At 46.9% G+C, this 24,893-nt stretch overlaps 2 protein-coding genes across 2 annotated transcripts; one reads left to right on the top strand and one right to left on the bottom strand.

The window, feature by feature from the left end:
• Window positions 1-388: 388 nt before the first annotated feature.
• LOC129708959 (methylosome protein 50-like) lies at window positions 389-12,139 on the bottom strand. Its single transcript, XM_055655056.1, has 10 exons — window positions 12,009-12,139; window positions 10,795-10,980; window positions 9,939-10,080; window positions 8,732-8,781; window positions 7,534-7,604; window positions 6,391-6,445; window positions 5,335-5,406; window positions 4,293-4,404; window positions 2,788-2,856; window positions 389-1,019 (listed from the first exon to the last, which is right to left on the bottom strand). Exons 1-10 carry the CDS (start codon window positions 12,073-12,075, stop codon window positions 878-880), a joined length of 966 nt encoding a protein of 321 aa, XP_055511031.1. The 5' UTR covers window positions 12,076-12,139; the 3' UTR covers window positions 389-877.
• Window positions 12,140-12,283: 144 nt separating this feature from the next.
• atp5pb (ATP synthase peripheral stalk-membrane subunit b) lies at window positions 12,284-23,083 on the top strand. The gene is made up of 7 exons (XM_055655068.1): window positions 12,284-12,430; window positions 14,741-14,777; window positions 15,649-15,794; window positions 17,507-17,670; window positions 18,241-18,366; window positions 20,612-20,791; window positions 22,869-23,083. The coding sequence occupies exons 1-7, from the start codon at window positions 12,403-12,405 to the stop codon at window positions 22,938-22,940; spliced, it is 753 nt and encodes a 250-aa protein (XP_055511043.1). The 5' UTR covers window positions 12,284-12,402; the 3' UTR covers window positions 22,941-23,083.
• The last annotated feature ends 1,810 nt before the right edge of the window (window positions 23,084-24,893 follow it).

Genomic DNA, 24,893 nt, shown 5'->3' with positions numbered 1-24,893 from the left:
CATAACACTGTCAAACACTTTTCCCACCCGCACTGCACCCAACTTCCAAATAAATCAAACATTGACATAAGGTACCGATCTTGTCACACACGCACGTATAGAACTCAGATAGACACAGAGTGCTGGAGTAACTCAGCGGGTGCAGCAGCATCAATGGAGCTAAGGAAATAGGTAACGTTTCGGGCCGAAACCCGGAAGGGTTTCGGCCCGAAACGTTGCCTATTTCCAGAAGGGTTTCAGCCCGAAACGTTGCCTATTTCCTTAGCTCCATAGATGCTGCTGCACCATAACTTAGTGGGTCAGGCAGCATCTGTGGAGAACATGGATAGGTGACGTTTCACAGAGTGCTGGAGTAACTCAGCGGGTCAGGCAGCATCTGTGGAGAACATGGATAGGTGACGTCACAGAGTGCTGGAGTAACTCAGCGGGTCAGGCAGCATCTGTGGAGGAAAAGGATGGGTGATGGTTCAGATTGGGGCCTTTCTTCAGGCAGTGGTCTTCACCCATCAGTCTGAAGAAGGGTCCCGACCCCGAAACATCACTCACCATTATTCTCCACAGATGTTGCTCGGCACGCCGAGGTACTCCAGCACTTGGAGCATTTACTCCAGCATCTTTGGTATATCTGCAGTTCCTTGTTTCCATGTTTGGAACGTGCTGGGGGGAGAGACAGAGACTTCTGGTGAGGCTAACCAACTTCCCGCAAGCAGAAATGTGAAGAGTTATGAATAGTTGAAACGCCAGCCCTGATGTGATGGTCAGGACACGTCACCTGTGTCTCCTCCCAGCTTGGGGGCACCTGCAAACATGTAGCTCGGTCATAGAAAAGGTACAAAATAAAGATTCTACGTCTAGCATTGCCTTCTCCTCTTCTCCCTCATGCCTTGACTGCCCCCTTGTCCACGTTGACGGTGTGGTGAAGCACTTGGTGGTCCCACCCTGCCGTGGTGAGCAGGTTGGGCTTGAGCGGTGACCAGGACACACTGCGGATGAAGTCCGTGTGCGACCTGTTCCGGAACCTAGAAACAATTTCAAACAAAGGATCACTTTTGATGCTTCGATATATGGGAAACGCAAGTGGTTAATGCAACAGAATTTTTAAAGAGTGCAGAAAGGAACAGCAGATGCACAAAAAGCTGGAGTAACTCAGCGGGACAGACGGCATCTCTGGAGAGAAGGAATGGGTGACGTTTCGGGTCAAGTCAACTTTATTTGTGACATACACATACAAGATGTGCAGTGAAATGAAAGTGGCAATGTCTGCGGGATTAACATATAACAATTACAGCACGGAAACAGGCCACCTCGGCCCTACAAGTCCATGCCGAACAAATTTTTTTCCCCTTAGTCCCACCTGCCTGCACTCGTACCATAACCCTCCATTCCCTTCTCATCCATATGCCTATCCAATTTATTTTTAAATGATACCAATGAACCTGCCTCCACCACTTCCACTGGGAGCTCATTCCACACCGCCACCACTCTCTGCGTAAAGAAGTTCCCCCCTCATATTACCCCTAAACTTCTGTCCCTTAATTCTGAAGTCATGTCCTCTTGTTTGAATCTTCCCTATTCTCAAAGGGAAAAGCTTGTCCACATCAACTCTGTCTATCCCTCTCATCATTTTAAAGACCTCTATCAGGTCCCCCCTTAACCTTCTGCGCTCCAGAGAATAAAGACCTAACTTATTCAACCTATCTCTGTAACAAAACTACAGAATAGAACCAGTATATACAAGTCCCTTCTTCAGACCGAGAGTCAGGAGAGAGGGAAACAAGAGATATAGACGGTGATGTCGAGAGATAACGAACTAATGAATGAAAGACATGCAAAACGGTAATAATGACAAAGGAAACTGGCCATTGTTAGTTGTGGACTAGGTAAGAACGAGTTAAGGGCCTGTCCCACTGTACGAGGTAATTCGAGAGTTCTTCCGAGTTTTCCCCGATTCGAACTCGGAGAATGTCCGTGAAGGGTCCGTAGGAGTTCGTGGATGTCCCGTAGCGGCTCGTACGAGTAAAAAGTAAAACATTTTTTCATCACGGGTATTTTTTTACTCGTGGATATTTTTCAGTGTTGCAAAAACGTCACGAGATTACCGGATTTCCCCGAGTACCTACCGTTACTCGTACGAGCCGCTACGGGACATCCACGAACTCCTACAGACCCGCTACGGACATTCTCCGAGTTCGAATCAGGGGAAAACTCGGGAGAACTCTTGAATTACCTTGTACAGTGGGACAGGCCCTTGAAGAGACAATAAGACTCAACAAGACGACTTTGAAGCTGGTATGACTTGGGTGGGGGAGGGATGGAGAGGGAGGGGATGCAAGGGTTACTTGAAATTGGAGAAAACTTCATATAAAACATACAAACATATAAAATTATAAAAGGACTGGACAAGCTAGATGCAGGAAAAATGTTCCCAATGTTGGGGGGAGTCCAGAAACACAGTCTTAGAATAAAGGAGAGGTCATTTAAGACTAAGGGGAGAAAAAAAAATTTCACCCAGAGAGTTGTGAAGTTATGGAATTCCCTGCCACAGAGCGCAGTGGAGGCCAAGTCACTGGATGGATTTAAGAGAGTTAGATAGAGCTCTAGGGGCTAGTGGAGTCAAGGGATATGGGGAGAAGGCAGGCACAGGTTATTGATAGGGGACGATCAGCCATGATCACAATGAATGGTGGTGCTGGCTCGAAGGGCCGAATGGCCTCCTCCTGCACCTATTTTCTATTTTTCTAAATCAATATTCATACAGCTGAAGCAACAGGTTCTTAAGTGACTTACACTTCCGACAGGTTGGTGTCCACGACGGCCAGGGAACAATCCTCACTGACTGAAGCCAAAAGAGGGGAGCTGAAAATCACCAAGGAAACATCAGTCAACCCCACACTCTCAGACATTAGAGACCGTCTACCACCAATTATTACAAGTTGTGTATGAAAGAACTGCAGACGCTGGTTTAAATCAAAGGTAGACACAAAACACTGGAGTAACTCAGCGGGACAGGCAGCATCTGTGGAGAGAAGGAATGGGTGACGTTTCGGGTCGAGTTACTCCAGCATTTTGTGTCCACCTTCAATTATTACAAGCTGATAGTTAATCTCAACGGAACAAGTAGAGTGTGTGTATTTCAGGATATTAAACCACAGTAGAGAAGTTACACGTTGTTGATGGGACGTCACTGTTCTGAAGTACTAGCCCAGCCCAAGGTGGCTCCTATCCCATCCCAGGCAACGCCAGGCCAGGCGACCCTCACCCAGAGAGTTGTGAATCTGTGGAATTCTCCGCCACTGAAGGCAGTGGAGGCCAATTCACTGGATGGTTAAAAGAGAGTCAGATTTTGCTCTTAGGGCTAATGGAATCAAGGGATATGGGGGGAAGGCAGGAACGGGGTACTGATTGGGGATGATCAGCCATGATCATATTGAATGGCGGTGCTGGCTCGAAGGGCCGAATGGCCCACTCCTGCACCTATTGTCTATGTTTTGAAGTTTAAGGCGCGAATGCATCAGAATAATATCACAAAACTGTATAATGCCACTGATTTACTCGAGTCTTGCTGAGAATGTTTAGGAAGTTGGGCATGTCCCCGACAACTCTCACCAACTTCTACAGATGCGCCATAGAAAGCATTTTATCGGGATGCATCACAGCTTGGTCTGGGAACAGCTCAATGCAAGAAATTGCAGCGTATTGTGGACGCAGCCCGGACCATCACACAAACCAACCTCCCTTTTATCGACTCCATTTGTACATCACGCTGCCCCGGCAAGGCCAGCAGCATCATCAAGGACCAGTCGCACCCTGGTCACTCCCTCTTCTCCCCTCAGGGAAAAAGTACAGATGTGTGAAAACTCACACCACCAGATTCAGGGACAGTTTCTTCCCATTGTTCCCAAGTTCCCAAGAAGGAACTGCAGATGCTGGAAAAACTCAGCTGGTGCAGCAGCATCTATGGAGCGAGGGAAATAGGAAACGTTGCCTATTTCCTTCGCCCCATAGATGCTGCTGCACCTGATGAGTTTCTCCAGCACTTTTGTCTACCTACAGTTTCTTCCCAGCTGTTTATCTGGCAACCGAATCATCCTGCCACAACCAGAGAGCGGTGCCGATCTACTATCTACCTCTTTGGTGACGCTTGAACTATCTTTGATTGGACTCTGGCTGGCTTGACCCTGCACTAGAACTTCCTCTCACCGGCTGACAAGAACAGCGCAAGTTACAGGTATTTTAACGTTGACATTATTGAATCAGTAAGGAGTCATTCAACACTTTGTCACGGTTCTCACCTGTGTGAGGAATACTGCAGGTCAGACACAGTCCGGGAATGAACCATACTGCTCTGAATGCAATCCGACTGATTCTGTAAGCTTCTCACACCAACTATTCCATTCTCAGTCCCTGTTAAATTTTCAAAAGAGAAGTTGATTTAGCACACAAAACATTCATAGAATTGGTGTCTAACTTGTGCTCACCCAGATTTACTGGAGGAAATAGATCACAACCCTAAGTAAAATTAACACAAAGTGAGAGGAATTAAAATTAAAATGAAAGTTTTAATGACAATCTATAGGCGGCAGGAATAAATGTCACAGCTTGTGATCCCTCTGGGCAGTTTAGCAACAGGCTGTCTTACACCCTACTCTATTGGGTGGCACGGTGGAGCAGCGGGTAGAGCTTCTGCCTCACAGCGCCAGAGACCCGGGTTCGATACCGACTACGGGTGCTGTCTGTACGGAGTTTGTACGTTCTCCCCATGACCGCGTGGGGTTTCTCTGAGATCTTCGGTTTCCTCCCACACTCCAAAGACGTGCAGGTTTGTAGGTTAATTGGCTTGGTGTAAGTGTAAATTGTCACTAGTATGGGTATGTCACTAATAAAGAAACCGTTGAACCTTTAGGATAGTGTTAGTGTGCGGGGATCACTGACTCGGCTGTTTCCGCGCTGTATCACTAAACTAAACCCTGCCCCCTGCAAGTTTTATGAACTAGTTGAAAAGAAACACACACACATGTACAAACACACACACACACACGTACAGACACACACACACGTACAGACACACACACACACGTAGACACACACACACACGTACAGACACACACACACACACACGTACAGACACACACACACACACACGTACAGACACACACACACGTACAGACACACACACACACACGTACAGACACACACACACATACACACACACACACGTAGACACACACACACACACGTACAGACACACACACACACACGTACAGACACACACACACACGTACAGACACACACACGTACAGACACACACACACTAAAGATGCAGGAACACATTACCAAAGGCAAAGACTTGTTCGTTTTGCGGGTGCCATGTGACGGTGGTTGGGCAGCACTGCGATAATTCCGTGTCTGGAACCAGATGGAACATTTAGAAACAGACAGTAACAACTGCAACAGTTCAACTTAGAATTCCACACATGCCCTCTTCCCTGGGTGGCATTTCTCAGCTTCACCTTGCCGTTTAATAGCCAACATTGACACCAACCGATGGTTCCCAACTACTACAACCTGCACCAGGAATATTTGGTATTTTTTCTGCAATTCTCAAAAATACACTAATATCTGCAGATCCAAGATTCAGAAACACCAGGCCCAATATAGGGGAACTCTGGCTATTGCCCTTCATTCTACCCACTGTACTTGAGCTCTCCTTGATGACATTTATATGTAGCATTAACTGATTTGATTGGGATAGCATGCACAAGGGTACTCACTGTATATCAGTTCACGCACCAACAATAACTAAAGCTAAATGGTCTCCTTTCTGTGACGTTTTATGTCATTAAGTGCGGAAGGAAAGAGTGGAGAAAAGATGTTGCCAGGACTCGAGGGCTTGATGTTACAAGGAGAGGCTGAGTAGGCTGGGAATGTTTTCCCTGGAGCAGAGAAGGCTGAAGATGGATACGATCAATGGTGCGTACTATGTGACATTTTAAAACTGAAGGGTGACGTTAGACGTATGTAGAACACAAAGGATAAAGAGGAGAAGGATTTAAAAGAGATGGGTTTACATAGACTTGTTTGGCTCTAAAACCTGGATAGAACAGACTAGTTTGGGCTGAAGGGCTGCTTACACCCTATACGCACACAACTCCGTAACTCAGGTGATCGCCAGCAACTGTGGGAAATAGTTACATGGACAGCGCACAAATATATGTCATATTTTTTGACTGTTTGCATGAATAGTTTCTTAACGCACATCAACGGAGATAGTGTAACGGCCCACCTGCCCATCAGACACCACAGACTAATATAAACCGCGGACAGAAAGCTTGAAGTTGAATTTACTATCGATGAAACACAGACATCACTAAACGGAGGCAAGATACGCACCGATCCGCAGCGCTGGTTTGGCATTTCTTCTGTCCCACAGTAAAAGCCTCCTGTCCTAAATGAGGAAAATCAAATCAAGAAAGGTTGATGGTTCACTTAAAGCGCTTGCTAAGTTATCACCTCTATCACAAACAATGTCAGGGATTAGTATCTACTCAAGAGGCAAGAGGGTTTATTTATTGTCATGTGTCCCAGATAGGACAACAACATTCTTGCTTGCTGCAGCACAACACAATATGTAAACATAATACAGAACAGGAGATAAAGGTTCACTGTGTCTATATACCATAGATCATATATTTACACAATAAATGAACAGATAAAGTGCAATAGGCTGTTATTGTTCAGTCTGTTTGATGTTTGCGAGTTTAATAGCCTGATGGCTGTGGGGAAGAAGCTTCCATTGATACAGGGGTTGATAGTCAGACATGCAAGTCTACAACCCTGATAAACTAATATTAACACAACTCGTTATAACATTTATGTTACTAACCACAGCTTCAAGTACTAAGAAATAATGAACTTTTAATAAGATGTTATTCGATAACTTTGCACTACTACTGTAATCTCTTTGTAATAATCAGGATGTAACGTAAACTGAAACCTAATACTAAATCTGAAAACAATGTTGGGTATTATCAGTGGCAGTATACCCTTCATCATGTGTTAACTGTCAAGAACTGACTCCAGACATCAAAATGCCAATTAAACTATTGTGTCTTAATGATACTTTAGGTAAATAATACATTGGTTCAGATTCTCAACTGTGGCCCGAGTTTTCACGGTAGCATTTCACACTGCCGTGTTTCACAGTAAGAGGTGAGATTCCAAAAACCTACCAATGCACTCTGCTAAAAGGCTGGAACCTTTGCCAAAAGGTTTTCCTTTAAAATATCCATTTTCTCAATGCAAACTTTAATTCATTTTATTCCAAGTTGTCTGTGTATCTACACTTATAAACGCACAGAGAAGAGGCTTGCATCGTTAGAAACTTGTTGTTCTATTTATGGATTTGAATCACCAAGGTTGAACTTTCGGAGAAGATTGTACATTCATTGCAGTTTGCATTTTAAGGGAACATTTCTGCATTGCACTGAAGGCAGACTGACTTCACAGATAATAAGTAAATGGACACCAACTGACCTGAGCACAGGACAGGAATAGATTCACATTGCCAGGGCAGGCAGCAACACACGATACAGACCCCGAGTGAGCTGCAATAGAAAGCATTCAGTGTTAATCCTTGACCAAAGTGATACCGGTCTATCATTGTCAACACAGTTCAAGGTCATACAGCATGGAAACAGGCCCTTCGTCCAAACCAGCCAACTTGTCCCACCTGCCTGTGTTTGGCCCACATCCCTCCAAACCTGTACCTCTCTGTTTCTTAAACGTTGGGCTAGTCCCTGCCTCAACTACCTCCTCTGGAAGTTTGTTCCATATACCTACCACCCTTTGTATACAATCTGTTCACATCAGAACCTTTTTTCCTGAAGGTTTCAAACCAACACATGTTGCCTTGTGTAGGAAGGAACTGCAGATGCTGGTTTATACCGAAGCTAGTTACAAACTGCAGGAATAACTCAGTGGGTCAGGCAGCATCTCCAGTGAAAAGGAATAGGTGGTATTTCGGGTCGGAACTTTACATCAGGGCATAGGTTGAAGGTCAGAGGGGAAAGATTTACTAAGAACCCGAGGGGCAACACTAGATGGGTGTATGGAACAAGCTGCCAGAGGGCGTAGCTATGGGAGATACAATAACAACATTGCTGAATGACTCTGTGACTCCATCAGATCTAATAATCAGTACAAGTTGGAACATTGTGTTTTTTGTAGGGTGTAATGAACCAGCAATTATACATTTCCCCACTGATAATAGTACACATTGTCTTTGACTTCTCAAAGTCTAGTATACACATACACATGTGTATGCAGTACTTAGCTGAGGGCGTGGTGGTTGATTACAATTGTGAGCGAAAAAGTTAATTTATCTATTATAGAAACATAGAAAAATAGGTGCAGTAGGCCATTCGAGCCAGCACCGCAATTCAATACGATCATGGCTGATCATCGAAAATCAGTACCCCGTTCCTGCTTTTTCCCTCCATATCCCTTTAGCTAAATCTAATTCTCTCTTAAAAACATCCAGTTAATTGGCCTCCACTGTCTTCTGTGGCAGAGAATTTCACCCAGAGAGTTGTGAATATGTGGAATTCTCTGCCACAGAAGGCAGCGTGTGTGTGTGTGTGGGCGAGTGAGTGTGTGCGCGCGCACCTGCGTGCATGTGTGTGTGGCATGTGCGTGCGACAGACCAAACCATCTTATTCCTGTCGTTGCTCACCTTGGTAAGAGTTCAGCACGGTCTTCTGCTCCAGGTCCCAAACCTTCACACTAACAAATCAAAGTGCCGAGTTATTACAAAGCGAGCCAAAACCTGGGTAATTCAGACTATTTTCAGCAGTTGATCATAGCTATACTATTATTAATGGGTGAATGATGGGCAATTGCACATGGTTCACTGTTAAGATTATTTGCCTTTTACAATCCATTATATGGAAAAATAAAAACGGCATTTCAAATTTCTGAATGCACACGTGGACTAATTATTAGGATATGTATACGAAGCAGGACATGTGCAAACACATTTAAAGCAGATGTGTGCAGTTAGTACTGTCTTTACACAAAGAGTGGTGGGTGGCTAACACTGGTGGTAAAGGTCGATACGATAGTGGAGTATAAGAGAGCTTTAGATAGACACGTGGACGTGCAGGGAATGGAGGGATTTGGATCACGTGCAGGCAGAGGTGATTAGTTTAGCACGGACATTGTGGGGGGGGGGGCGGGGGGCTCCTACGCTGAGCTGTTCCATTAATAAAGAGGAAGGCTGATGGAGCAAGTTAAAGGAGAAAGGTGGAGGGTTCAGGGAAGAAGCTTCACAAGAGTTTTTGCAGCTAATGGCACGGCACTCTGTATCTTCCACATCGCTCCGCCCTTTGTACATGTTTGGCTTGATTGTATTGATGTACAATATTATCTGATCGGGTTGCAAAGAACAAAGCTTCTCATTGTGCATTAGTACACGTGGCGAGAACAAACCTAACCCAGCCATCCACAGTGGAACGGTTCAATTGGGAGGTGAACAATAGATAATAGGTGCAGGAGTAGGCCATTCGGCCCTTCGAGCCAGCACCACCATTCAATGTGATCATCCCCAATCAGTACCCCGTTCCTGTCTTCTCCCCATATCCCCCGACTCCGCTATCTTTAAGAGCCCTATCTAGCTCCCTCTTGAAAGCATCCAGAGAACCTGCCTCCACCGCCCTCTGAGGCAGAGAATTCCACAGACTGGCAACAAGTGGCCAGAATTGCAGAGAGGCAGGCGTTTTCAGGTCAGGAAATTGGGAAAGATCTTGGGATCGGTGAATGGTGGGGAGCACACAGGCATTCATTCTTCACAGGACAGAGAGGAGTGACGAGTGGACACCTGTACCAGTGAGACACACAACGGGGAGATGCAGGGTCGGACAGACGAAGGAGATAGTACCAACCTGCAGTCCAGGCTGCCGCTCACGGCCTGTGTGTCGCCCGAGAGAACACTGACTTTAGTAACGACGTCGTCGTGTTCACATTTACAGAATTTGTTCACCATCTGACCCTCACTCTCCACCACCCCCCACAGCTCGACCGCACCTGCACCAGAAACAACACAATCAAGTCAACATGTCACTTCTGGTTTAGTTTAGATATACAGCACAGAAACAGGCCCTTCAGTCCCCGCTGACCAGCGATCCACGCACACTAACACTATCCTACACACACTAGGGACAATTTACACCTACACCAGGCCAATTAACCCACAAACCCATGTGGTCACGGGGAGAACGTACAAACTGCGTACAGACAGCACCCGTATCGATCCTAGAACAAAATAAATCAGCATAGGGCTGCACCAGTTTGATTGAATTGGAACTCTCCTGTACGAAGTTTAAATATACAGTAGCCCCTCATGATGACGGACCGTGGGAGATGGGGAAATGGTGCCGTTATTGTCAATTGTCCACTATATTCCAGTGTAATATATACGGCATTTCATGTGTTGGACCCAATCAATTTTACGCTGAGGAAGAATGGCACTGACAGAGGTGCCTTTTTCCTCCTGAAACATTAAAGCAAAGCTTGTACAAAACTCCACGGTATGAAGATGGGTCTCGACCCAAAACGTCACCTAATCCTTTTCTCCGGAGATGCTGCCTGACCCGCTGAGTTACCCCAGTACTTTGTGTGCACCTCAATACAGGTAGTGTTGGTGGCCAATGAAGCTGTGTGGGCTGGCGGTGGTGTCTGTTATAAACAGGTCAGTGAAAACGAGGGTTTACTGTGCTGAATATTAAAATTAATCCTCACCTGAATCCGATGCGACGAGGATTTCTCGGCCAGAGACCCAGCATGCATCCACCACTCCTGCTTGAGTCTGGAGACTGACCGTACAGAACTTTTCATTTGGAGCTTTAAGCGGATCTTTGAACACCCAGATAGATCCTAACCAACTGCGCCCGGATAGCGTTGAGGCTCCGAGCAAGATCGCTCCATCTGTAACGATGATCAGACAAACAAACGATTACAGCCGGGAATCTAAACTGCCAGCTCGACCTCTGCACCGCAACAAACCAACAGACTTATAATGAAAGTATATTAACCGTTGTAAAGACAAACATTTACATGCACGCTCATAAAAGTTAAGAGCAGTGAACAATTCATGCACATTGCTTGTTTTCAAAACCGACTATTGTGTGTGAAGGTGAAAATAAATCTAATCTTCTCAACGGTGAAAGATGAAACATTTCTGTGAAGTTGAGCAGAATAAACCACGTGAGAGTTGCAACGACAAAACAATGAGGACTAAGTCTTCTTGTCCCAAATACTTGCTGCTCTATGAAGGCAATGTTCAAGATGCTAGTGATCCTCTCCTGCTCCACTCTCGCCCTCCCTTCTCTACCCCAAACTCCCCTAGTCTCTCCCAGATCCCCACTCCCAACCTCCCACTCCAGATTCCCTATTCCCCCTCAATACACACACACTCTCTCTGAGATCCCCCTCACCCTCTCTCCCTCCCTCCCCTCTATCTCCACCCTCAACCCCACGTTTCCCTCGCCGGGCCGGTTCTTGGTCCTCCAAAATATTCCAAATGGAATTTAAACTGGAGGTTGGGGAGGGAGGACTGAAGCCAGAAAGGGTTATTGGGAAGAAAGAGCTACTTTAAATGTAGTTGCATCTGGTTGGGTAACTATAGTAGGGTGGAGATTGATTATTCCATGCTTTAATTGTGCGGGGGGAAGAACGAACATATGTCTTGTACCCTTCCCCCCCCCCTCCATTTCTCCCCTTCCTCAGCGGTTCCCGTCCCCCCCTCGTGTCTCCCTCTCCCTGTCTGTGTCTCCCCCCCCCCCTCATATCCCCCCCTCTCCCTCAACCGTCCCCCCCTCTCCCCCTCGTGTCTCTCTCTGTCTGTCTCCGTCTGTGTCTAAGTCTTCCCCCCTCCCTCAGCGGTCCCCGTCTCTCCCCTCACACCCCCCTCGTGTCCCCCCACCGTGTCCGTGTGTCGTGTCCCCCCCCCACACCGGCCCGGTACCGCGCTGCCTCCAGCTGCAGCTCGAGCGCCGCCACCGCCTCCTCCATCGCCGCCATCTTGCCGCTGCGTCGCTGCGTCACCGCGTCATCACTGACCCTCACCCCGCCTCCAGTCCCAGCCCGCCCCGACCCGGCGTCATCGCGTCATCACGTCATCGCGTCACCCTGACCCCGCCCCCAGTTCCAGCCCGCCCCGACCCGGCGTCACCGCGTCATCACGTCACCGCGTCACCCGCTCCCCGCCCCCTCCCGACCCGGCGCCGCCATCTTGGTTGGTTTGGAGGTCGGCGGGAGGAGAGAGATAGAGCGGGACACCGGCACACCCCGCTCCGCCCCAGGCACCGGCATCAGCTCCTCCACACACACACACACACACACCACACCATGTTGGCCCGCGCCGCCATCGCCTCCGGTAAGGGTCCCGACCGGGGCCAGGGTTCGAGCCGGTGGAGGGAACCGGGCCCTCGGGTGGGAAGCGAGCGCGGGGCCTTGAGTGAAGGAACCGAGGCCGGGGAGTGAACTGGGGTCCGAGGGAGGGAGGGAGGGACCGGGCCGGGGCGAGGCGAGGGGAGGTCGGGGTCGGGGTCTCGACCTTGAAGCCCTCAGCCCGGTTATTCACTGGAAGCTGACAGGAGCCGGCAATGTAAACCCGTGGGGGTGGGTGGGGAACGGCTGGAAATTTGCACTAAAAAACACACACACGGAAATGCTGGAAGTACTGCAAGAAATGCTGGAAAACGCACACACTAAACACACACACACACACACACACACACACTAAACACACACACACACACACACACACACATACACACACTAAACACACACACACACACACACACACACATACACACACTAAACACACACACACTAAACACACACACTAAACACATACACACATTAAACACACACACACACACACACACATACACACACACACACTAAACACACACACTAAACACATACACACATTAAACACACACACACTAAACACACACACCCTAAAACACACACACTCGTAACACACACAGAAATGTTGGAAGTACTCAGCAGCGTTTGCGGAGAGAGGATCAATGTCGGGTCAACAACCTTTATTCAGAACAAGGCTAACATTGGACGTTAGATAGACATGCAAAAGGGGACAGAGGTAGGATAGATGGAGCGTTTCCCCAGGGTGGAAATGTCGAAGACTAGAGGGCACAGCTTTGAGGTGAGAGCGGCAAAGTTTAACGGTATGGTTTCACACAGAATGTGGTGGTGGAGGAGGCAGACCAACAGTGGTGTTTAAATGGATTTTAGAAATGAAAGGAATGAAGGGATATGGATAGTATGCAGGCAGATAAGAGTTCGTCTTGGCATCTTGTTTGGCATGGACATTGTGGGCCGAAGGGTCTGTACCAGCTATGTTCTCTCAGTAATAAAGGGGGAAAGTTAGTTTCTGATTACAGCACACAAATAATGATTACAATTTTTCAGAAACTATCTATACATCTGCTGGGATATCTTCTATCTGAAGGATTGAGATGTGGCATCCCAGAATTAAAATAGGGAGCTAGAAACAAATGCGGTGTCAATATTGGTATGTGTTGTACTTTGGGAAACGTAGCTTGTGGAAAACACAGAATGCTAGAGTAACTCAGCAGGACAGGCAGCATCTCAGGAAAGAAGGAATGGGTGACAACCCGAAACATCACCCATTCCTTCTCTCCAAAGATGCTGCCTGTCCCGCTGAGTTACTCCAACTTTGTGTTTCTATCGCTGGTTTAAACCAGCATCTGCAGTTCCTTCCTACACATGGCTTGTGGAAGTTAATGATTGGGTGCGTTCACATTCCGTTCAGTTAAGGAATGAACATTAAGTTGGAGTTCACTCCCCACACGTGCACCAGGATTACCTGCACATCCCAGGGTCCACGACAACTGATAACGGGATGCCCTTGGTCATAGAGTAGAGGTGGTGAAGCTGGAACAGTTCCCTATTTGTCTTGTAGATTGGTTCCACTTCAGCGAGAAACTATCAGTAGATGCAGCGCACCAGTGAGAAACATAATGAAGGATGCTGGGGTCACACACAATACTGTGATTAAAGCACGGCTATATTGAGACTAGATCTGTTATAAGGCTGTTGGTTAAGATTAATGCTTACTTGAAGTGGGAGGGAGGTTTCTGAAGAGCATCTTCTCTGCAGTGAAACCTCGGAGAAATCTCTGGGTCAGGAACGGCTTCATTTTACACATGGACTAAAAGTATTTATTTAGTTTAGAGATACACCATGGAAACAAGCCCTTCGGCCCACTGAGCCCATGTCGACCAGCGATCCCCGCACACTAACACTATCCTACACACGGGACAATTTACAATTTTACCAAAGCCAATATCCTACAAACCTGTACGTCTTTGGAGTGTGGGAGGAATCCGGAACACCCGGAGAAAACCCACGCGGTCACGGGGAGAACGTGCCAAGTCCATACAGACAGCACACAAGGTCAGGATTGAACCCAGGTCTCTGGTGTGGTGAGGCAGCAGCTCTACTACCTGACAGCCTAAATCACCCACACATGCGGTGTGGAACGGCCCAAATCACCCACATAGGAATTAAGAAACAACCATTCGCATTTATCTCCTTGTAGCTACCCTCCCGTTGAACCATTACAACAAATCTTAGTGGGTTTTACTAACTCATTTATTTAAGAATTAAGAATTTATGTCTGGTTTGTTTTCAGGGTCTTTTCTGAAGACATCGGCCCCGATCAGCACAAGGTAGGTGAAACCTCTGCCTCAGCCCCTCATCTGTGTTTGGAATAATTTGTTCCCTAAACTAATTTTATGTATTTTCTATTTCATTGTTTTAGTTTCCACATTTTCAAAGATATTTTTGCCATTGGTCTCTTTTACGTCAATAATTTGAAATAAAGATCAAATATTGAGGATGATTCTTTGTTCTTGAAGTAGGAATACAATTATAATGTTGTAAAATAAATGTCAGAATGACACAGCGTGGAAACAGGCCCTTCGGCCCACTTGCCCACGCCAGCCAACATGTCTCAGCTACACTAGTCCCATCTGCCTGTGTTTGGTCCATATCCCTCCAAACCTGTCCTATCCATGTACCTGTCTAACGATTTCTTAAACTAGTCCCAGCCTCAACTACTTCCTCCGGCAGCTTGTTCCATACACCCACCACCCTTTGTGTGAAAAAGTTACCCCTCAGATTCCTATGTTTAAGAAGGAACTGCAGATGCTGGAAAAATCGAAGGTAGACAAAAATGCTGGAGAAACTCAGCAGGTGAGGCAGCATCTATGGGGCGACGGAATAGGTGATGTTTCGGGTCGAGACCCTTCCGGGTCTTTGACCCTTGGACCAGAAACGTCGCCTATTCCTTCACTCCATAGATGCTGCCTCCCCCGCTGAGTTTCTCCAGAATTTTTGTCTATCTCAGATTCCTATTAAATCTTTTCTCCCTCACTTTAAACTTAAGTCCTCTGGTCCTCGATTGATCTACTCTGGGAAAGCGACCCTGTGCATCTACCCGATCTATTCCTTTCATTATTTTATACACCTCAAAACCGTATCTTATGCTGCAGCAATTTGCTAACTTCACAATGAAATCTGCTCTCTTTATTGTTGCAGTTTTGTGGCGATAAGCAAGAGTTTCCATGGCAGCAGTCAGAGCCGGGCACCGTTGCCCCCTCTTCCCGAGGAAGGAGGCAAGGTCCGCTTTGGTCTCATTCCAGAGGAATTCTTCCAATTCCTTTACCCCAAAACTGGAGTGACAGGTCAGTGCCGAATAGCGCTGCAAACTTGATTGGTGTTTGGTCTGTTCCCCTGCTTCCAAAGTTGCTTTATTCATTCTGTGGACGATGCATGCAGACTTCTAATGTAATAGTGTAGGGAGGAACTGCAGATGTGGGTTTAAACTGAAAATAGACACAACAAGCTGGGGGTAACTTTGTGGGGCAGGCAGCATCTCTGGAGAGAAGGAATGCAAACTATTGGCTTTGTAGAAATGACTCGAATAATATATGCAGAGAATACATTTGTATTTGTATATTTGTCTGAAGAAGGATCTCGACTCGAAACTTTTCCCATTCCTTCACTCCAGAGATGCTGCCTCACCCGCTGAGTTACTCCAGCATTTTGTCCAATCCTTTAAGAATTTTATGTGTTTCTATAAGATCCCCTCTCATACTTCTAAATTCCAGTGAATACAAGCCCAGTTGTTGACCCATTATTTCATCATATGTCAGTCCTGCCATCCTGGGAATTAACTTGGTGAACCTTCTCTGTACTCCCTCAATAGCAATAATGTCCTACAAATTAGGAGACCAAAACTGCACACAATACTCCAGTTGCAGTCTCACCAGGGCCCTGTACAACTGCAGTAGGACCTCCTTGCTCCTAAACTCAAATCCTCTTCCATCGAAGGCCAACATGCCGTGAGCCTTCCTGCCGTACCTGCCTTTGCTTACCTTGCTGATGTGTGAGTATGGCCAATATATTTTGATGTTGGGCCATCTGAGGATTTTTTTCAAAACTGTAAAGTGTCATTTATTACAAGTGTTGTTTGTAAAAATAACCCCAAAGTTTGTCAGTGTCGACTGGCACTTTTATTTAAATACACTTTGGACTTAATGCCTGCACCTGCAGCAACAATAATGTTTCCAGGTTCAAAGCAGGGGTCTGAGAGCAGTCCTGAACTACTGTCTCTATCTCTTTGGTGACCCTCAGACTAAGGTGATCAGACTTTGCTGGCTTTACCTTGCTCTAGATGTTATTCCCTTATCATGTGTCTATACACGGTGAATATTCCTCCGCTCAGTTCGCAACAACCAACCTAATATCCCGGTGCCCCAGCACTTCAACTCCCCTCCATTCTGAATCCGACCTTTCTGTCCTGGGCCTCCTCCATGGCCAGAGTGAGGCCCATCGTAAATTGGAGGAGCAGCACCTCATATTTCGCTTGGGTAGTTTACACCCCAGCGGTATGAACATTGACCTCAAACAAGTAACAAGTAACAAATAGCCGTTATTGTCATTCAGACCTTGCGGTCTGAAAGAAATTTAGTTGCCTTGCAGTTCTACATATAGTAAAAATGACAAAACACACAATAAACACAAATTAACATCCACCACAGTGAGTTCAGGTAGTCCTTTCATTTCAGGTAGCCCTTGCTTTCTCCCTCCTTCTCTTCCCCCTTCCCAGCTCTCCCACAGCCCACTGTCTCCGCCTCTTCCTTTCTTCTTTCAGCCCCCCTCCACCCCCGTATCAGTCTGAGGAAGAGTCTCGACCCGAAACATCACCTTTTCCATCGCTCCATAGATGCTGCCTCACCCGCTGAGTTTCTCCAGCATTTTTGTCTACTCTCGATTGTAATCATGCTCCAACCTTTCTGCTGCCGAGATAGCACGCCACACACGCTTTTCACTGTAGCTCGATACACTTGACAATGAACTCACCTGAATAGTTTGCATTTGCTTTGCATTCCAGGCCCGTACATGTTCGGCACCGGGCTGCTGACTTACCTCCTGTCAAAGGAGATTTACATCGTCAACCACGAGACCGTTGTTGCCGCCTCCATCGGTATTGTCATCCTTTACGGTGTTAAGAAGTTTGGGAAGGATGTGGGGAAATTTGCTGACTCGTTGAATGAGGTATTTATGAGATTTAGCAAAGTAACCCAATCCAAAATTGTCTGTCCCTGCACGTTTGTGTCCTGATCAACTGTCCAAAAACACACTGCGAGTTGCCATCTGTATAAGGAATGTTGGGAGAACCCGCGGGACAAGAATGACTATTGGAAAACAAGTCAGTGGCTTTCGTTAAATGCACCACATAGAGATATGTCCAGTAAGGAAATTGTCTTCAAAGAGATATTCTGACTAAGCATAAACTTTTGCAAAAGATGATTGGTTTAGTTTGGAAATACAGGGTTGAAACAGGCCCTTCAGCCCATCAAGTCCAGGCCGGCCAGCGATCACCCGTACACCTGTTCTATCCTCACTCGGGACAATTTACAGGAGCCAATACAAATCCACATGTCCTGGGAATGTGGGTGGAAACCGGAGCACCCGGAGGAAACCCACGTGGTGCTGGGGAGAACGTACACACTCCATACAGACAGCACCCGTAGTCTGGATTGAACGCGTGTCTGCCGCTGCCCCACGTTTCTGGATTATTTAGCTGTGAACTTTAGCATGTTTTTTTTTTTATCACAACAATAGGAAAAGGTCCAGACGGCCCAGAAAGTGAAGGAGCTCGCTCTAACCGGCCTGGCCGATGCCATCGAACAGGAGAAGAAAGAGCAGTGGAGAATCGACGGGCGACACCACCTCTTCGATGCCAAACGGGTAACCAACGTGTCCTCTTGCACGTCCTGTCATCTCTCTGTCACCCTCGCTCTGATCTTGTGACAAAGTTCTGATCTCGTCAGATGTCAGGGGTTATGGAGAGAACGGTGTTAGCAGGGAGAGATAGATCAGCCATGATCGAATGCTGGAGTAGACACGATGGGCCGAATGGCCTAATTCTGCTCCTATTCCTCATGACTTGGCATTTGGTAAACGCGTGGTGCTATGGACAAGGTTCGGCTCCACCAGGGCGGTGTCATCTGCAATGGTGTAAACGGAGTTAAGGGCCTGTCCCACTTACGCGACATCACAGGGTGACTGATGCCTGTATGGTCGTGTGTAGTCGTGCCTTTTTATGCTCGCCGCTGGATTTTCGACATGTTGAACATTTTCAGCAACCTGCTGCGACTATGACGGGTGCCGGCAAGTCGACGGAAAAAATGGCGTAAGTGGGACAGGCCCTTTAGAGTAGGACTTGGCCCCGCTATCGTGAGTGTAAGACAGTGTCTGTCGCAAGGGGCTGAGCATGTGGAGAATTGTAATGGAGGAGGTGCAAGATAAGAAATAAGAGAGCAAACCCCTCCAGTCCCCACCCCGTGACAAACTGAATCCTGAACAGCTACACCTGTTTTGCCTCTATTTCTATTCCCCAATCTCGTGCCACAAAGACTAACATGCCACTTGTCTTTCTAACCACCTGCTACCTGTTGCTGTTTCTGCACAAGAATGCCTAGATCCACCTTCTACCTGCTCAGGAAATGTGTAGGAAGGAACTGCAGGTGCTGGTTTAATCCCAAGGGAGACACAAAAAGCTGGAGTAACTGAGCGGGAGCAACCCAAGGTGCACCAGCTTCTCATCCACGCTGACCAAGATGCCCCATCTAGGCTAGTCCCATCTTTGTAACCTTACACTGCACCCTCTTGTAGTCCAGGTCACCCTTACCTTATGGTAGACGGCGGCTTCCTGTCCTTCATGTACCAAATCCACTGTGAAATGCTTAGGAAGGAACTGCAGATGCTGGTTTAAACCGAAGATAGACATAAAAAGCAGGAGTAACTCAGCGGGTCAGGCAGCATCTCTGGAGAGAAGGAATGGTGGATGTTTCTGGTCTGAAGAAAGGTCTCGACCCAAAACGTCACCCATTCTTTCTCTCCAGAGATGCCGCCTGTCCCGCTGAGTTACTCCAGCATTTTGTGTCGACTGCTTGCTCACCTGCATCTCACTCCATTTAGATATTAGTCTGACTGTAATGAAAAGGAACTGAAGACGCTGATTTATACCAAAGACAGCCACAAATTTCCGAAATAAATCAGCAGGTCAGGCAGCATTTCTGGAGAAAATGTTGTGAAACGTCACCTATCCACATTCTCCAGAAATGCTCCCTGACCCGCGGAGTTAGTGCAGCATTTTGTGTCTGTCTTTAGTTTGAATGTAGAGTTTAGTTTAGCGATACAGCGTGAAAATAAGGCCCTTCGGCCCACATTGTCTGCGCCGACCAATGATCACCCGTATATTATCTCTATCCTACACACTAAGGACAATTTACAGAATCCAATTAACCTGCACGTCCTTGGAATGTGGGAGGAAACCGGAGCCCCTGTAGAAAACCGACACTGGTCACGGAGAGAATGTACAAACTCGGTGCAGCCAACACACGTGGTCAGGATGGAACCCGGGTCGGTGGTGCTGTGAGGCAGCAGCTCTACCCGCTGCGCCACTGTTCCATATTCTATCCTGTTACTGAACACAGCTTCAATGCCACGTGTACCTACACTTCCAGTTGTGACATGGGTTCCATTGGTAAAACCACTGCCATGTGATGTAATCATCACACAGCTTCAACCAGCATCTGCAGTTCCTTCCTACACGAGGTGGTCTTGTTGCCTGGCTAAGCTGCATATACACGTTAAAAAAACGTTTTGGGTCGAGACCCATCTTCAGACCATCTATGTGTCTACGGTTCAAACCAGCATCTGCAGTTCCTTCCTACACGAGGTGGTCTTGTTGCCCGGCTAAGCTGCATATACACGTTAAAAAAACCTGTTTATAACAAGGGCTAAAGTGTCCTGGCACAAATGCAGACGCACAAGACTGCACATTACAAATGCAATCTGTAGCAGGGTCTCGACCAGAAACGTCACCCATTCCTTCTCCCCTGTCCCACTGAGTTACTCCAGCCTTTTGTGTCTTATCCAAACAAAGACATGGCCGGAAGCTGCTGAGCTGCCGTTTGTTTGTTTGTAGAATAACGTGGCCATGATGCTGGAAACTAACCACCGCGAGCGTCTACACATGGTGTACGATTCAGTGAAGAAGCGGCTGGACTACCAGGTGGGCCTGCAGCATCTGGAGCGCAGGCTGGCACAGGAGCACATGGTCAACTGGGTGCAGAAGAGTGTGATCCAAAGTATCTCACCGCAGCAGGTGAGTGCCAGAGACAGATCAACGTGTCGATCCGATCGCTGAATTCATCCGCAAGAATCGGTACACAACGGGCACGGACGCATGTGTGCCTTCATTGATGGGGGCATTGGGTCTAACAGTCAGGCAGTCATCTTGCAGGTTTGACTGGGATGTATGTGGATTGTGTGCAGTTCTGGTGGCCCCCGTTACAGGAACAATGTGGAAGCTTTAGAGAGGCTGCAGAAGAGGTTTACCAGGATGATGCCTGAATCAAGCAGACTCCTCCCAACTCCCAGGTCCAAAACAGATGCAGGGAATCCTGTACAATGCATCAACTCCATTGCTGCTGAGGGTTTACTGAGATGAGGAAAAACTTTTCCACCCAGAGAGTTGTGAAACTGTGGAATTCTCTGCCACAGACGGCGGTGGAGGACCATTCACTGGATGTTTTCAAGAGAGAGTTAGATTTAGCTCTTTGGAATAACGGAATCAAGGGATATGGGGAGTAAGCAGGAACGGGGTACTGATTGTGGATGATCAGCCATGATCACATTGAATGGCGGTGCTGGCTTGAATGTCTCTCCATCCCTTAATCCCTGTTGCATCCAATGTACGTTGAAGGAAGGGTTGGATATCATTATTAACGGGGGATGTTGCTGTTGCAATCTACTGTGGCCACTCATTACACTGTCAATTAGTTGGCTGGGATTTCAATATTGGTGCACCTGCAGTACTGGTCACAGTCACAGAGCCACACAGCATGGAACCCATCGAAGATATTCCTGTTTCCCACAGTTTAGCCCAGCGCAGAGGGAGAGCAAGGAGGGAAGAGACAAGGACTTTGGGACTTTCACCTTCCATCACAGTGAGGAGGTGCCTGGTGGACTCATTGTGGTGGATGTTTAAACTGTGTTGAGTGTCTGTTTTGTTATTTATTCTATGTTATGACTGCAAGGTTAAACCATTTCGTTGTACGGAAAAGTGCAATGACAATAAAGATGAATCTAATCTAATCTAATCCCTCTAAACCAGCACATGGATAGGACATGGATAGGAGGGATATGGACCATGCGCGCGTGGGCAGGTGGGACTAGTGTAGCTGTGACACGTTGGCAGGTGTGGGCAAGTTGGGCTGAAGGGCCTGTTTCCACACTGCATCACTCTTTGACTAATCATACACACATCCAAACATATGTTAGATGTTAGACAAAAGTGCTGCAGAAACTCAGCGGGTGCAGCAGCATCTATGGAGCGAAGGAAATAGGCGACGTTTCGGGACGGTTTTGTTGCCTATTTCCTTCGCTCCATAGATGCTGCTGCACCCGCTGAGTTTCTCCAGCACTTTTGTCTACCTACGATTTTTCAGCATCTGCTGTTCCTTCTTAAACATCTTTTAGATGTTACTGTGCTTGCCTCGCATCTTTTTTATTTTTTATTTTTTTTAATAAATATTTTTATTGAAGTGATGTACAATAATATACTACATGAATAGCATATTCCATTTAATGTACAACTTATTTTAAATTTAATAGTAGAGAAAAAAAGATATGAAAAGCAAGAAATATATATATATATATAGAGAGAGAGAAAATATTATTTAGCTCGAAAAAGAAAAGGTGATGTGCTCTAAGCAAAAATAAATAGAATAGGAGAGAGAAAAGAGATGGACATTGAAATATGGGATGTGCCTCCTTCATATCTTTACCCACCTCCCACCCGGTTCTGAAAGACTTAATTTCTAAGGTTGTGTTGCACCACATGCTTGTAATAAGTCGAGAAATGGAGACCAAATCTTTAAGAATTGCTCTGATTTGCCTGAAAGGACGAATCTCATATCTTGAAGGTGTAATATTTCCCACATATTTGAAATCCACATTTTGATCGTCAGTGTGGGTGCATTTTTCCAGAATTTAGTTTTTTTTGCCATTATTAAGCCATTTTTGGCCTTGCATCTCTTTATAACGGCTAACTCAAAATGGGCCGGCACCTTCTCTCCAAGTTTGTCAGTCCATTGTCACATCCTGTTGACTTTCTAAACACTGTGGTCTTGCAGTTGACTAGAAGAATGTGGCCATTCACCTGTGTTATCTCTTCTCAGGAGAAGGAGAGCATCGCCAAGTGTATCGCTGACCTCAACGTGCTGTCGAAGAAGGTTCTGGCAACCGCCTAATCCCGTTCACAATTACTATCCACCTAGTGAACCCATTGTACACCTGTAACCTTGACAACAATCTAATGTCCCAATGAACCGCGTTGGGTGAAATGTTCTTGTAGACCACAGAAGATTCATTCATTAAATGCGGTGATGATCAATCTCTTCATCATTCCTTTCACTTATTTCCCACCACTGTATGTTTCACATTAACAACTACCAATAGTAAGCTACCAGTGGTTACGCTGAGAATACTCGCAGGTCAGGCAGCATCTGTAGAGGGAGAAATGGCTTCAATGCTTCAGGTTGGTGATTTAAATGGTGCATAGATTTGAAATCCTGAAAATAAGATTTGAACATTATGTAACTCACTTCAAACGTATTTATTGATTTGGAGAAATTAATGAATAATAATTGCTGTTTTTGGCCGATGCGTAAACCTTGTGTGTGTCCAATTCCAAATGTTCCATTTTAAATGCTGAATGTGTGTATGTGTTGCTGGTGTACCGGTCTCTGGTTTAGAAAGTTGCCTGTTTAAGCTGGCCCCAGCGGTTAAAGCACATCGTCTCACAAGTTCTAGCAGCAGAATTGGGCCATTCGGCCCATCGAGCCCACTCCGCCATTCAATCATGGCTGATCCATCTTCACCTCCCAACCCCATTCACCTGCCTTCTCCCCGTAACCCCAGACAACCTGCCCAGTGTATGAGTGTGTCATGTTGGCGAGCTGCCCCTTCTGATCTCTCAGGTTAGGTGCCGGGGTGGGAGTTTCAGTTTGAATGAAGAAGGGATAATCTTATGGAAGATAAACACAAAAAGCTGGAGTGACTCAGCTGGGCAGGCGGCATCTGTGGAGAGGAGGGATGGGTGACGTTTCGGATCGAGACTCTTCTTCAGATCTTATGCAAGTGTATAAAATGAGGAGGAGAATAGATAAGGAGAATGCACAATAGTTTCCCCAGGGAAGGAGAATCAAGAACCAGAGGACATTGGTTTAAGGTGAGATGGGAAAGGTTCAATGGGAATCTGAGGGGCAACTTATTCACACACAGAGTGGTGGGTGTATGGAACCAGCTGCCAGAGGAGGTAGTTGAGTCGGGGACTATAATAATATTTAAAACACATTTGGACAGGTACATGGACAGTGATAGGCACGGTGGCGCAGCGGGTAGAGCTGCTGCCTCACAGCGCCAGAGGTCCGGGTGAGAACCTGACTACAGGCGCTGTCTGTACGGAGTTTGCACGTTCCCTCCATGACCCACGTGGGTTTTCTCCGGGATCTCCTGGTTTCCTCCCGCACTCCAAAGACGTGCATGTGTGTAGGCTAATTGGCTTGGTGTCATTTTAAATTGTCCTTGGGATAGTGTTAGTGTGCGGGGATCGCTGGCTGGTGGGGGGTAGAGTGACAACGGTGCTGGAGAAACTCAGCGGGTGCAGCAGCATCTAAGGAGCGAAGGAAATAGGCAACGTTTCGGGCCGAAACCCATCTGGAAATAGGCAACGTTTCGGCCCGAAACCCGGAAGGGTTTCGGCCCGAAACGTTGCCTATTTCCTTCTCTCCTTGGATGCTGCTGCACCCTCTGAGTTTCTCCAGCTCCTTTGTCTACCTTCGATTTTCCAGCATCTGCAGTTGCTTCTTAAACACGCTGGCCAGTAGGGGCTCGGAGGGCTGAAGGGCCTGTTTCTGCGCTATATCTCTAAATTAAAACAAACTAAATAAAATATCCAATATTAACTTCCTAGGCCGCCACTGTCAGAGATGTCCCCTTGATGTTCCCCCATCCCTCTCCCCAACACAGGAGGTGATTCCACACTGATCCAAGACACCACCATCCCAGAGATGTCTTTGTACCCAACAGCTCAGGTAGTTGCATGTCAACGGTCCCACAAAGAACTTGCTGCAAACTGCGCTGTGAGGCAGCAGCTCTACCCGCTGCGCCACTGTTGTGGTGCCTGTCACAATGACAGCTCA

This window comes from Leucoraja erinacea, chromosome 24 (assembly GCF_028641065.1).
Source record: "Leucoraja erinacea ecotype New England chromosome 24, Leri_hhj_1, whole genome shotgun sequence".
Taxonomy (NCBI): domain Eukaryota; kingdom Metazoa; phylum Chordata; class Chondrichthyes; order Rajiformes; family Rajidae; genus Leucoraja; species Leucoraja erinaceus.
This window is presented reverse-complemented; position numbering and strand designations above follow the sequence as displayed.

Coding starts and splice junctions, on each gene's coding strand:
- LOC129708959 (XM_055655056.1), bottom strand. CDS start 12,075: ATGGCGGCGATGGAGGAGGCGGTGGCGGCGCTCGAGCTGCAGCTGGAG. Junction 10,981..12,008: donor GGCAGCGCGGTACCGGGCCG/GTGTGGGGGGGG, acceptor TCATCGTTACAG/ATGGAGCGATCTTGCTCGGA. Junction 6,446..7,533: donor TATTCCTGTCCTGTGCTCAG/GTCAGTTGGTGT, acceptor TTCCTCATTTAG/GACAGGAGGCTTTTACTGTG.
- atp5pb (XM_055655068.1), top strand. CDS start 12,403: ATGTTGGCCCGCGCCGCCATCGCCTCCG. Junction 14,778..15,648: donor TCGGCCCCGATCAGCACAAG/GTAGGTGAAACC, acceptor TTATTGTTGCAG/TTTTGTGGCGATAAGCAAGA. Junction 15,795..17,506: donor CCCCAAAACTGGAGTGACAG/GTCAGTGCCGAA, acceptor TTTGCATTCCAG/GCCCGTACATGTTCGGCACC.